A 12,164-nucleotide genomic window follows, 5' to 3' on the forward strand; every position below is an offset into this window, starting at 1 on the left:
CCTCCGCGTGATTGTCGTATCCTGGGTCAGGCAACGAGCTACAATAACACAGAGAGGCGGAAGCGCTGCCTGGCTGAAGTTAATTGAATGAACATCCGCCATTTTTTCAGTCGTCACATAAGTAAATTACATAATGACAAAAAAAAAAAAAGTTGAAAATACAGTCTCCAAGTCACCTGGTCATATGTTATTCTACCTTGTTGGGGTCAAGCATTATACCAGGCACCATGGAAGCCTGGTTCGCTGAGGAAGTTGAGAAGAGGGACATTTTGTTTCTTAGGAATACACATTGTTTGAACATTCTATAAAACGTATCATGCTTACTAATAGCAGTTCTTTTGGAGCTACAAATAGCCTACGATGTACATTCCATTCTCAGTAGGAGTGAACACGAAGCGATGTGTGAAAGGACGGCTGCGATCGCCGCGACATCTTGCATTTAACTTTATCTTCTGCTGTGTAATTGGTGGTAAGGGATGTGTCTTTGAAGAGCTGTTTTCTAGCCGTGATAAAGACGTGTAATCACATATTTCCTTGCTTTATGCAACAAAATTGGTCTAAATTATGCAGAGTAATCAAATTTTATAAAAATCATGTTTGCAACACTAGATAGTACAAAATATTGTTCCTAGGCATACCTTCATTTTAATTAGTGCACATATTTTGTGTGAGGGGAGGAGATTAGGATAAATGGGATACAACTAATGTTACTTTCTTTGTACCAATCAGCATACTGTACAGAAAGACATCAGTATAGGCTGTATGTACAGTACCATTACTTAATAACATTCATTAAAATGAGAACACTGTACAGAAACATGTCCATGTAAGCTAGATGTACAGTATTTAATAATGCAATCCATTGAAATAAATAAATAAATAAATAAATAAATAAATAAACAAACAAATAAATCAATAAATAAATGTGTGGCCTCCAGAGAGGCCTGAAGTTCATTCAACCATGCGGTTGTTTATAACCTGACGTACCTGTGAATGAGCTTTTGAAATCCAAGTCAGTGTCGCGGTATTTCCTCCATCCATCAGAAGAAGTACCAGCATTGCCATTCAGCATAATTTTCTCATTATCGGGATTTTTATCACTAAACTCACCAACACAATCTCATTCTGCAATATCTTTCTCACCATTTAATTGAAAATCACTCCCACTATTGCTGAAATCAACGTCACTTTCACCTAAATGTCTGGAGATTTCTTTCTCACGCTGCTCGAACGACGCCATGTTGCTAAGCTATGTTTCTTTACAAACTCACATGGTCTGCAAAGAACCTGCACAAAGCCCGATTTCAAAGAGATTATAGCTATACATGGCTTCAAATTTTCGTCGAAGGTTTGCAGTACCTTACTGTACCTGTAATTCATGCACACGTAACCCGACAAAGGAGTTATATAGGGAACAATGTCATGTCGGGCATTGCCCGACATAGGACCTATGCAGGATATTCTTGTTGTCGGGCATGGCCCGCCGCGTGAGTGCTAAGGGTTAAGGTGTTGGATTGCAATGAATGTTATTGAATACTGTACATATAACCTACATTGACATTTTTCAGTACAATGTACTGATTTCAATGAAGGTTATTCAATACTGTACATATAGCCTACATTGGGATATCTCTGCACAGGTAGTGGTTGTGATTTTTGTTTTAAGAGGAAGTACAGCTAGGCAACTACCCTCTGGTAACACTAATCAGAGGGGAAAAAATTGAAGGGGTCTGGCACTTCGAAAAATGAAGGTATTGACCAAAGAAAAACACGTGCCACGAAGGACGCGAACATAATAGAGCCCGGGTCGGAAAAGAACAAGAGTTAACCAAGGGAAGTCAGATATGATAGAGAATGAGCTTGGTAGCTTCAGTCGCTTAAGTGCAGCCAGTTTCCAGTATTCAGGATATAGCGGGTTCGAACACGACTGTCGGCAGCCCTTAAGATGGTTTTCCATGGTTTCCCATTTTCACACCAGGCAGATGCTGAGGCTGTACTTTAATTCAGGCCACGGCCGCTTCCTTCCCACTGCTAGCCCTATCCCATCCCTTTCATATCGCATCGACACCATAAGACCTGTCTGTGTCAATGCGGCGTAAAGCAACGTGTACAAAAAAGTTAACAGGTACGATATACGAAAGTGAAGAGCCTGGCACAAGTGGGTGGAAGCAATGCCAGGATTCGGCTAAGAGGCCCGTGGGCACCAACCCTGGTTCCCAAGTTAACCCATTAGTGCATAAAGTTAACTTTTTGTGTTTGATATCAATTTATCTACGTATTTCTACCCTTAATAATTGCAGAAACACGTTCCAACAATCAGAAAGTTCATAAAAGTTAATTTTTTTTTTTTACACAGGCCATCCGATATATCGGACGCTATGCACTCAGATCAGTACAACAACACTAGTTACTCAGCGTTATATTGTGCAGTAATGTTGCAAGGTAGGTAGTGTTAGATATTTGGATTATCTTATCCAATTTACACTTTAAAGTAGATTTACAATTTTCACTAAAGACTTATCACAATAATGTATACGCTATTTACGGTTATGTATTTACTGATTGTGATATCCACAGAAGCATTTCAGGTAAAGTCCAGACTGGTCAAGCTGGATCCACTCCTCGCATGCCACTGTAGGATTTGAACAGCTTTCATTGCGGTACAGACACTTTCCATATTTTTGTAGTTTGTAGTTCGTACCAGCAGTGACAACACTGTTGTCATTCCAGTGCACCAGCAACGCACCACCAAAACTCCTGCAGTCGTATGGTCCTCTTCGTTTTCCTGTCCACCTTCCTTTGATGGGGGCACTTCTCTGTCTGGTTTTCTTGAAATGTCCCTGTTGCACTTATTCCCTTTGAAGCCAGATGTCTTACCAATTTCAGGATTGTAAAGTAGTTGTCAAAGAATAGTGTATGCCCCATGTTTGATACATTTCACCTGCTTCAATGAGAGGTAGGACTACACTTCCTCCAAGTCCAAATTATTTCATCTTTTCATTTTACATAGCTGTATACACTTGGAAAGGAGGAAAGGTATCATGTAGCCACTGGCAGAGAAAGAAGTCTATTGGAATTTCACAATTTTGTGCATTATCTGATGTTGGGGGGAAAGACAGGAAAATAGTCAAGTCACCCAATGAGGTGTAGATTGTGATCTTGTCCACTTTGGAATTGCTTCCTTTGTGTTACAATTTGACCTACCAATGCTTTTGAATTTTCTATTAATGATATTGGAAGACAGGGGTACTGGTCAAAACTTATGTATGACTCACTTTATTTTCGTATGACAGTTTCCTTTCGCATGGTTTTCTAGTTTTTCAGTTCCACCTGCAAACTTTGTCATATCCCTTTTTCATATTTTGTTAAAACAATTTGCCCTTCACATTTACTCAGAAGTAGGTTTTTACCAACGTAATTTAGATTACCCGCATGATCATCTGTCATTATCATCAACAGTTTCACATCCGTCATCAGGAGGTTAGATCTGCTGTTCCTCTCCAAATGTCTGTTCTTTCTCCAAAACTTCCAATATTTCACTCACCATCAAACTAGTAAGGGAATACAAATGTCCGAGACAGTAGCACTCCGTGTGCATAGCATCCGATTTTCAGGACAGCTATATTTATAAGCCTCTGTCACATCAATAATAAGGCATAATTGACATGTTTGTGTGTCAGTAGATTCGTAGGACTGTCAACAATATGGTCTATGCCAAAGTTTACAATTACTGGAAATATTTGTTAATTCATAAATACAAATCTCGACTGTTGCACAAAACACTGTACTATCTTGCCACCATGCTCACAATAAGTGTGATTCAACAATGAATGGTAAGGATAAAAAAAAAATTACGTGTTCTTGGTCGTTTTTAGCTACAGCCTTCCTGAAGCACAAGAAAGTATTGTGGGTTTAAAACCATGCGTAGATATCACACTTTTTTTTTTACGAAGTCAGATTTTTTGGACGCTATGCACTAATTGGTTAAGAGCCATTGGAACCCCCTTTAGTGGCTACTTACGATAGGCAGGAGATACCTTGGGTTTTACCGGGCGAGTTGGCCATGCGCGTAGAGGCACGCGGCTGTGAACTTGCATCCGGGAGATAGTAGGTTTGAATCCCACTATCGGCAGCCCTGAAAATGGTTTTCCGTGGTTTCCCATTTCCACACCAGGCAAATGCTGGGGCTGTACCTTAAGCCCACTGCCGCTTCCTTCCAACTCCTAAGCCCTTCCTATCCCATCGTCGCCATAAGACCTATCTGTGTCGGTGCGACGTAAAGCCCCTAGAAAAAAAAAACCTTGGGTTTTATTCTACAGCCCCCACCCACTGGGAGTATTTTCTTCCACAGTGTGATTATTTCAATAAATGTTATTAAACACTACATCTAGCTTAAATCGACATGTTTCTGTGCAGTGTGCTGATATCGAAGAATGTTTGGCTCCATGGTTAAGTGGTTACCGTGCTGGCCTTTGGTCCAAAGGGTCCTGGGCTTCGAATCCCGGTCGGGTTGGGGATTTTAACCTTCATTGGTTAATTCCGGTGGTTCGGGGTCTGAGTGTGTGTGCCGTCTTGAGTATTAGAATTTACGTTAGGTAGGGCTCCATTCTCACGGATGCGCAAGTCGCCTATCTGGCATCAAATCAAAAGACCTGCATCAGCCCTCTCGGGAGGCCACACACCATTCATTTATTTCAATTAATTGTATTATGAAATACTGTACATCTAGCTTACATGGACGTGTTTCTGTACAGTGTTCCCATTTTAATTGATATTATTCAATACCGGTACTGTACATGTATATACTATATTGATGTTTTTCTGTGCAGTATGACGATTAATTAGAAGTAACACTAGTTGTATCCCATTTGTCCTAATCTCCTCCCCTCACACAAAATATGTGCACTAATTAAAAAGAAGGTACAGTCCAACCTCGATATCTCAAACCTCCATTACTCGAATTTTCAGTATTTCGAAGTAACTTAAATTTCCCGACCATTTGTCCTATTCTTCACGTGTATGTATTTCTCTATTACTTGAAATTCGGTTACACGAATTTCTTGATGTCTTGAAGCAAACATTTCCTCCCTTGAAGCAAAAAATACTCTGTAACTCGAAATTTGTGCAATATTAACTGTGCAATATGACATTTTTGGTTTGTGAGGAACAGTTAACAAGTAAAGGAAGGGTTACAATGATGTTTGGAGCTAATACGACTGGAACTGAAAAACTTCAACTCCTGGCGAGTGGAAAATCGGTGAAACCTTGCTGTTTCTTGGGTGTGAATTAATTATCGGTCACGTACGATACCAACCCCCGATGTCACGCATGACAAGCTCCATTTACGAATCTTGGCTGCTGGTACTGCAGTTTCAACGTGAAGGGAGGGAAGGTTAACAGTAACAGATAGAAGAGACTAACGGATGTTTCTTGCTTCACTACTGCATGTACTGTGTCCTGTCTTCTAAAAGTTACTATAATAAGGGTCATATTTAAAATGATGATATAAAATAGTTTTTTAAATTCTTTAAAAATATTGTATTCAGTACAAGCCCGTAGATATAATTATGTGTTATACATACTCAAAATCTGCATTCTCGAAATCTTGATAACTCGAAATAAAATTTAGCTCCCAAAGTGATTCGAGATATCAAGGTTCCACTGTATAAACAATATATTTTGTACAATCAAGTGTTCCATACACAATTTTTATAAAATTTGATTACCATGCATAATAAAGACCAAATTAGTTCAATAAAGCAAGAAAATACGTGATTACACGCCTTTATCACAGCAAGTTTTATAAGTACATGGGTAGAAGACAGCTTTTCAAAGACATGTTTCTTACTGCCATTTACACAACTCGAGATAAAGTTAAATGCAAGATGTTGCGGCGATCGTAGCTGTCCTGTTCCCACCGCTTCGAGGGGTGAACCCAGCATTTTCTTGATTTCCTTTGCCTCCGCCGTAGTGCAGTGTAATGGTGGTAGAAAACCACGTCTTCATCACTTGATGTAGTGCACATGATCAAGAATCCAGAACAATACTGTAGAAGGTATACAAATTACAACACGGAAATACACAGATCCCCTGATCTCTTCCCAGGTAGTGGAGCTCCGTTACTGGATGCACGCTGTAAAAGTAGCTCACTTGTAGCCTACCTTCATGCAGCTGGCAATTCACTCCCGTGTCGCGCAGTTTGTGTGAAGCTCCATGTGCGGAAGGCCTTCCTGATGTGGGTGCTTGTTAATAGATTTTCTTCCTTTCTTTCTTTCTTTCTTTCTTTCTTTCTTCCTTCTTTGCATTCTGCACTTTTTCCTTTTTTATTTCTGCTATCTACAGCTAAAGATGTGTCTTCTTCATTTCGTGAATCACTATCCTTCTGCTCTATCTTATACAGGGCGATTAATTTCAAAATTCAGAGCGGAGTGCGGAGGATTAGGCGCGCTGGTAAGCAGAGACAGTGAGCACAGTGCGTGCCATGACAAGCAGGCATAGTTGACTCAAAGAAGCGGCATGATTACGCCTGTAGAAACTAAACTAAACGAAACTGAACGCACCGGCTACATAGATGCTCTGGACAAATAAGTAAATGAATAAACAAATGAATTAGCTAGGAAATTAAACTGAACTCACCAGTAGTGAATAAATAAATAAATAAATAAATAAATAAATAAATAAACTAGGAAATTAAACTGAACTCACCGTTATTTACAGACGATGCTGAAAGTGATCTCCTTCAGCTGCAATGCAAGCTTCACATCTTGTAATGAGATTTCGGAACACACTTTGTAGTTCGTGGACACCGATAGAACGCACTATGTTCCTAATTTCAGTTTTCAATTCTTCTGCAGTTCGAGGATTATTCCTGTAAACTTTTGCTTTAAGATTTCCCCATAGATAAAAATCACATGTATCTTAGAAGTGAAGCTTCCACGGTGTGAAGAATTATTTAATTATTTGTGAATACAAGTACAACACGGTTCAACCCGGATATGAAATTAAATAAAAATCACATGTGCTTAAATCAGGCGAACGAGGGGGCCATAAGCCTTTACTGATGATCTGATCATCATCAAACATTTCCCGAAACCGTCGCTTAAAGCTATGCACCACATGGGCCGCTGCACTATCCTGCTGGAAATAGCCGTACCTTTTCTCTTCTTCAGTCATTTCAGCAAAAAATGGTTCCAGAATGTTGTGAATATAACGGTCAGAAGGAATCGTGTCCTGAACAAATATCGGACTGATAACTCATCAGGCACTGAACGCGCACCACACAACCACCTTCACATCGTGCAGAGGTCTCGGCTGTAAAATGTGCGGGTTGTCTGTAACCCAGATTCTATTGTTCTGTGAATCGACATATCCACTCAAATGAAACCAGGCTTCGTCGTTCATGAAAAGAAAGTTCGGATCCACAATACCGTCGTGGACACTACTTTTTAGCCAATTGCAAAATCGTATTCTTGCATTGAAATCTGTAGGCAGTATGTTATGGACTGGATGAGTCCGATAATATAGTAAATGTAACAATTTTGTTGCATTACATGTTGAAGGAGGTGACATACCACTTTCCTAAGCTACTTTCCGAAGCGACTTAGTGGACTGACCTGGAGTCTTGCCTATATATCTTCTAACCTCTACCGTGTGAGAGCTGTTCTCCTTCGCTTCTTTTTCTTATTGCTCAAGGAACCAGTACTACGCCACTGAGCTGATGCATGTAATGTTTTGATGGTACTGTTGCACTGGGATATTGTCTACGGAATTTTCTAAGGCACCTTTTAACTGGTTTCTTCTTCTTGTGCAAATAACACGAGCAAAAATATTCTTTGCTCTATAGTGTTTTAAACCATCGTGATAATAACCTTTCAGCACACCTTAAAAGTCCAATCGTTTCTGGCGAACTGAGGGACAGAATGCTAAACGGCTGCGTGCTGGCAGTGAACACTTCTTATCTCACCAGTGTTGACAGAAGCCATATGGCGCTTGCTCGGGACTTCCCACGGCATGCGAGCAGGAGTCTGAACACTTAAATTATTCACCTTGTATTATATAATGTCTATATTCTCCAGTATTTCTTTTTAAGTTAATCCCAATTACTCCAACATTCTTCTCCCTCTGGACATTCTGTAGACAATAATATTATTAAAAATAAAAAATGGACAGGAATGTCATTTCACGCACTGCATAGGGCCCCGTACTTTAATCTGTTAATATTCTATAATGTAGTGATGTAGTGAAGCATACACTTCCTGCTGTTGATTTCTTACTAACATGTCATTTATTTTAAAACACATTCAAAACAGTTAAAAACTTTTTAGTAGAATGACTACCAACTATAAAATGAACAAGATAGCATGTGCAGACAGTGATTTCCTACATCGCAGCCAGTAGTTACTTCCTGCTGTCGTTGTTGAATACTGTAGTAGCATGGAATGAAAGTGCAATGCAGTCTCTACTGACAGCTTTCACTCTTTGTAGGTATCAAAAAAATTGAAAAGGCAACAACTGATTTTTCCTTATATTTTGAACAAATATCATACACTGCTTTTTAAGTTTGCAAAATGGTGCTGAACATAAAGATGATTCCAACAATGTCAAAAACGCCATATTTTTTATTTCTGCAGTTTCTGCTTTTTCCATTAACACGGCAGTATACACCTCTTCAGTGGAACTTAGACTACCTATGGCAGCTGATGGGGATCTGTTAAGGCTGAGAACTCTAATGTGCAATTCACTTTATTCTTATGAAAATGTGATGACTTATTGTTTGAATCTTGTTGTGAGTCAGTCTTGCTTATTGTCATTAGTAGGTATTCATAGTTAAGTTGCTTTCTTTTTCCCCTGTACTTGAATTATATTCCAAATATTAATGATACAACTTGCACAGAACCAGGAAAAGGTTAGAGTAATTCAAGATACAGAATGATGAGTTGATAGAACGTACTGAGTTCTGGCCAGTGGAAATGTTAGGGTTTAATTTCAAGGAAAATTCTCAAAGTCCTCTACAACGGCATACCGTAGTAAAGAGAAACAGTGTAGAAACAAACTTCTTTCTTGTTGAGATAATCTATTGCACAAAGAGTGTTGGCCTGATTGTATTAATCTACCTGCATTTTTGTTCATTAGGCAATCCTCCCAAAGTGAATCATTGAGAGCAATGAACATGGCTACAGGTACTGGATTAGTATGATACTCGATTCTCCTGATTGATTGATATTATACCTTAACCATATGAGATGTCGATCATACCTTCTCTCAACACATGTCAATTGATATTAACAGTCATAGGTTATCTGGAGCTCAGTTAATATGCATATGAAAGTAATCCCTCAGCATATTCTGTTGCAGGGTGGTGGTAGAAAAAAGCACGGCCGATTTGAGGACTATGTTGATCTTGGTGCTGGTTATGATGAGAATGATCCATTCATCGATAATACAGATGCTGTAAGTATATCATTTATTTAGTTATTATTTCACTCATCAGCCATATTGTTCCACTGCTGAATGAAGGCTTTTTACAACCTCTTCCAATGTTCATGATCTTTGGGCAGCTGTAACCATTTAATCTTTGCGAATGATCTGCTCTCATTGTCTCATCTCGTGTGAAGTCTGTCTTTGGGTCATTTATATTCGAGAGAAATCCAGTGTAGGACCTCAAGTGTCCACCTGGACGTTCGATGTGAACTCATGCTCGTGACAATTGCAACTTCATGAAGGAAGGTGAAATGTACAATGAAATGAATGTTAATGCAAATCCCCGTACGACAAGCAAGTTATTTGAATTAGTGATTTTGTGTTCCTGGGCCCAGCTGTGCACTCTGGACTGTGATGTTAGATATATAGAGGGCTATCGAGGGGCCAAGCAATAAGTGCATCAGAGCCAACAGGCTGTAAACTTTTCTCCAAGAGGAACTGTACTTCGTCATGCTAAATTGGCTCAGTATGAACAAAGAACGGAGTTTGAACAATGATGAATGATCGATCTGTGTGAAGTAGATTTTTGTACAGTGAGATGGCCAGTCGTATAGTGCATAATGCAACAACAGTGGCATGAGTGTGGAAACGGAGGACTGAAGCAAACTGGACACACTTCATCGCAAGTGTTAGCATAGCAATGGAACAATGTAACAGGTTTCGTGTAGTTTGGAAAGATAATCAATCTAATAGATCATAGCTTGTTTAATATCACATGTTGTGTGTCTCACCGGCATATAATTGTAAAATCATTAAAATATCACAAAACAATGTCAGATTGAATGCTGCTCAATTCAGAACGTAACGATATAGTTTTGCTCCATTGTCGCCGAATTAAAAGGGATGTTTTTGTAGAGCACTTAACTCTTTAAATACCGGGCGAGTTGGCCGTGCGGTTAGGAGCGCGTAGCTGTGAGCTCGCATCCTGGAGATAGTGGGTTCGAACCCCACTGTCGGCAGCCCTGAAAATGGATTTCCGTGGTTTCCCATTTTCACGCCAGGCGAATGTTGAGGTTGTACCTTAAGGCCACGGCCGCTTCCTTCCCATTCCTAGGCCTTTCCTGTCCCATCGTCGCCATAAGACCTATCTGTGTCGGTACGATATAAAGCAACTAGTAACTCTTTAAGTTGCATCTGATGTTACCTGCTCTTGGTTCCTGAGGCAAGGGAAGGTCTGCCGTCACTTTCCTGTATTTCAAAATAGTTTGTTTAGCCTTGAAAAATGTTTTTAATATAGCTAGTGGGTACATTTACATTTGGAGTATTTTATCATCCATTTAACACAATGTATGCGTAGTGCCGATTGCATGTACTAATGTTACGAAGCCAAGCTTTTAGTATCACGAACTCGGAGGATCATTTACTCTTCGTCATTATCCTGATCAATTGGCTACAAATCTCTGAAAATTCAGTGAAGATTAAACTGTTGAACTTGCAGGCGTGCCAACTGGCCCGATTTAAGCAGGAGAGTCCCTATTTTTGGTGCTTCCTCCCTCTCTCCTGATTGCAGAGACTTATCTGCTTATTTTGAGAACAGATTTAGTATTCTTGTATTTTTTAAATATCCCACGTTTTTCCTCATTCTTTAAGTATCTGGAGAGAATTGATGTTCAGTGGGAACTGGCAAGACAGATGCAATCAGCTGGTGGTGTTCTTGAATATGGCAGAATCTCTAACGTAATGCTTTTTATTTTATCATTTCCACATAGCAATGCCGACTGTGAGACAGCATATTTAGAAGGACAAAAGCTCAATTCATATTGAAGCTTCCTGAAAATATATGTGAAAAACTTTAAAACCCATTCAACAAGGTGAGTGCTTTGAGCATAAATCTAGTTCAGAAATTTATGAAGAGGTCTGAACAGTTACAATGAAGAGTTCTATGTTCTAAAGGTCAGATACAGGCAGTATTTCAGTATTTATTAATTAATTAAAAAGAGAAATTCCATAATTGAGTAGTGTAATGTATCAAATATTCTCCAAGTTACGTCATTGATGTATCGTAACGTCAGGATATGCCTAAAAAATATATCTCTGGATTTTTTATGTCTTAAAGCTATTTACAGCCCTGCCTTCTTTGGTGTCAATCTTCTTTCCCCTTTTGTCCTTCTAGCAACATGATTGGTAACATGATTCTCCTGAAATATGGGCATTTCTCACCCCCTACCTCTATAAGGTCGAGTCTCCAAATATATTACATTGGGCTAATCCTCTCTCCTTATTACCTCCAATGACAGCAAATTTCATTAAGGGAGACTATTTCTGATCCACTTTTCATTTTATAGTGAACGTAAAATCGTTCATTGGTTTATATTTCTCTGGATTTCCTTAAGCCCATCACAAAGAGAAGTAACATCTGTATCAGATAGGTAAAAGCGGAAACTTTGTGGAATTATAATAATTTTAAACTTTGTGGAAAGAAGAACGTTATTTTGATCTACAGGTGGGCCAATTTTTTGGCATGCAAATGTACATCGATATGAGTGACAAATTCTTTGGGCCAATTGCAGAAACTATGTTTAGACGATGTCTACGGTTAAACATTGCTTAAGTATGGCTGCCACATTGCAGAGACGTTATTTATCATTTAGGCACTAAAACCGATGTTCAACTGGTCATGTTTAAACACTGCCAAGATCACTATTTAATCTCAACTGAGAGGATGATCACGATCAGAGGTCGTA

General features: G+C 39.2%; 1 protein-coding gene across 9 annotated transcripts in view; it reads left to right on the forward strand.

Annotated features, from left to right (window-relative positions):
* Positions 1-12,164, forward strand: part of yem (yemanuclein) — a 661,372-nt gene that overhangs the window by 94,797 nt on the left and 554,411 nt on the right. For all 9 annotated transcript variants that reach the window (XR_011017928.1, XR_011017929.1, XR_011017930.1 and 6 more), the window contains exon 3: positions 9,355-9,450. Coding sequence is in view for 6 of the 9 variants with exons in the window: in XM_068226662.1 (XP_068082763.1) it covers positions 9,355-9,450 (96 nt within the window). In the remaining 3 variants the exon portion in view is untranslated. The remainder of the gene's footprint in view (positions 1-9,354; positions 9,451-12,164) is intronic.

Source organism: Anabrus simplex, chromosome 3 (assembly GCF_040414725.1).
Source record: "Anabrus simplex isolate iqAnaSimp1 chromosome 3, ASM4041472v1, whole genome shotgun sequence".
NCBI classification, from domain to species: domain Eukaryota; kingdom Metazoa; phylum Arthropoda; class Insecta; order Orthoptera; family Tettigoniidae; genus Anabrus; species Anabrus simplex.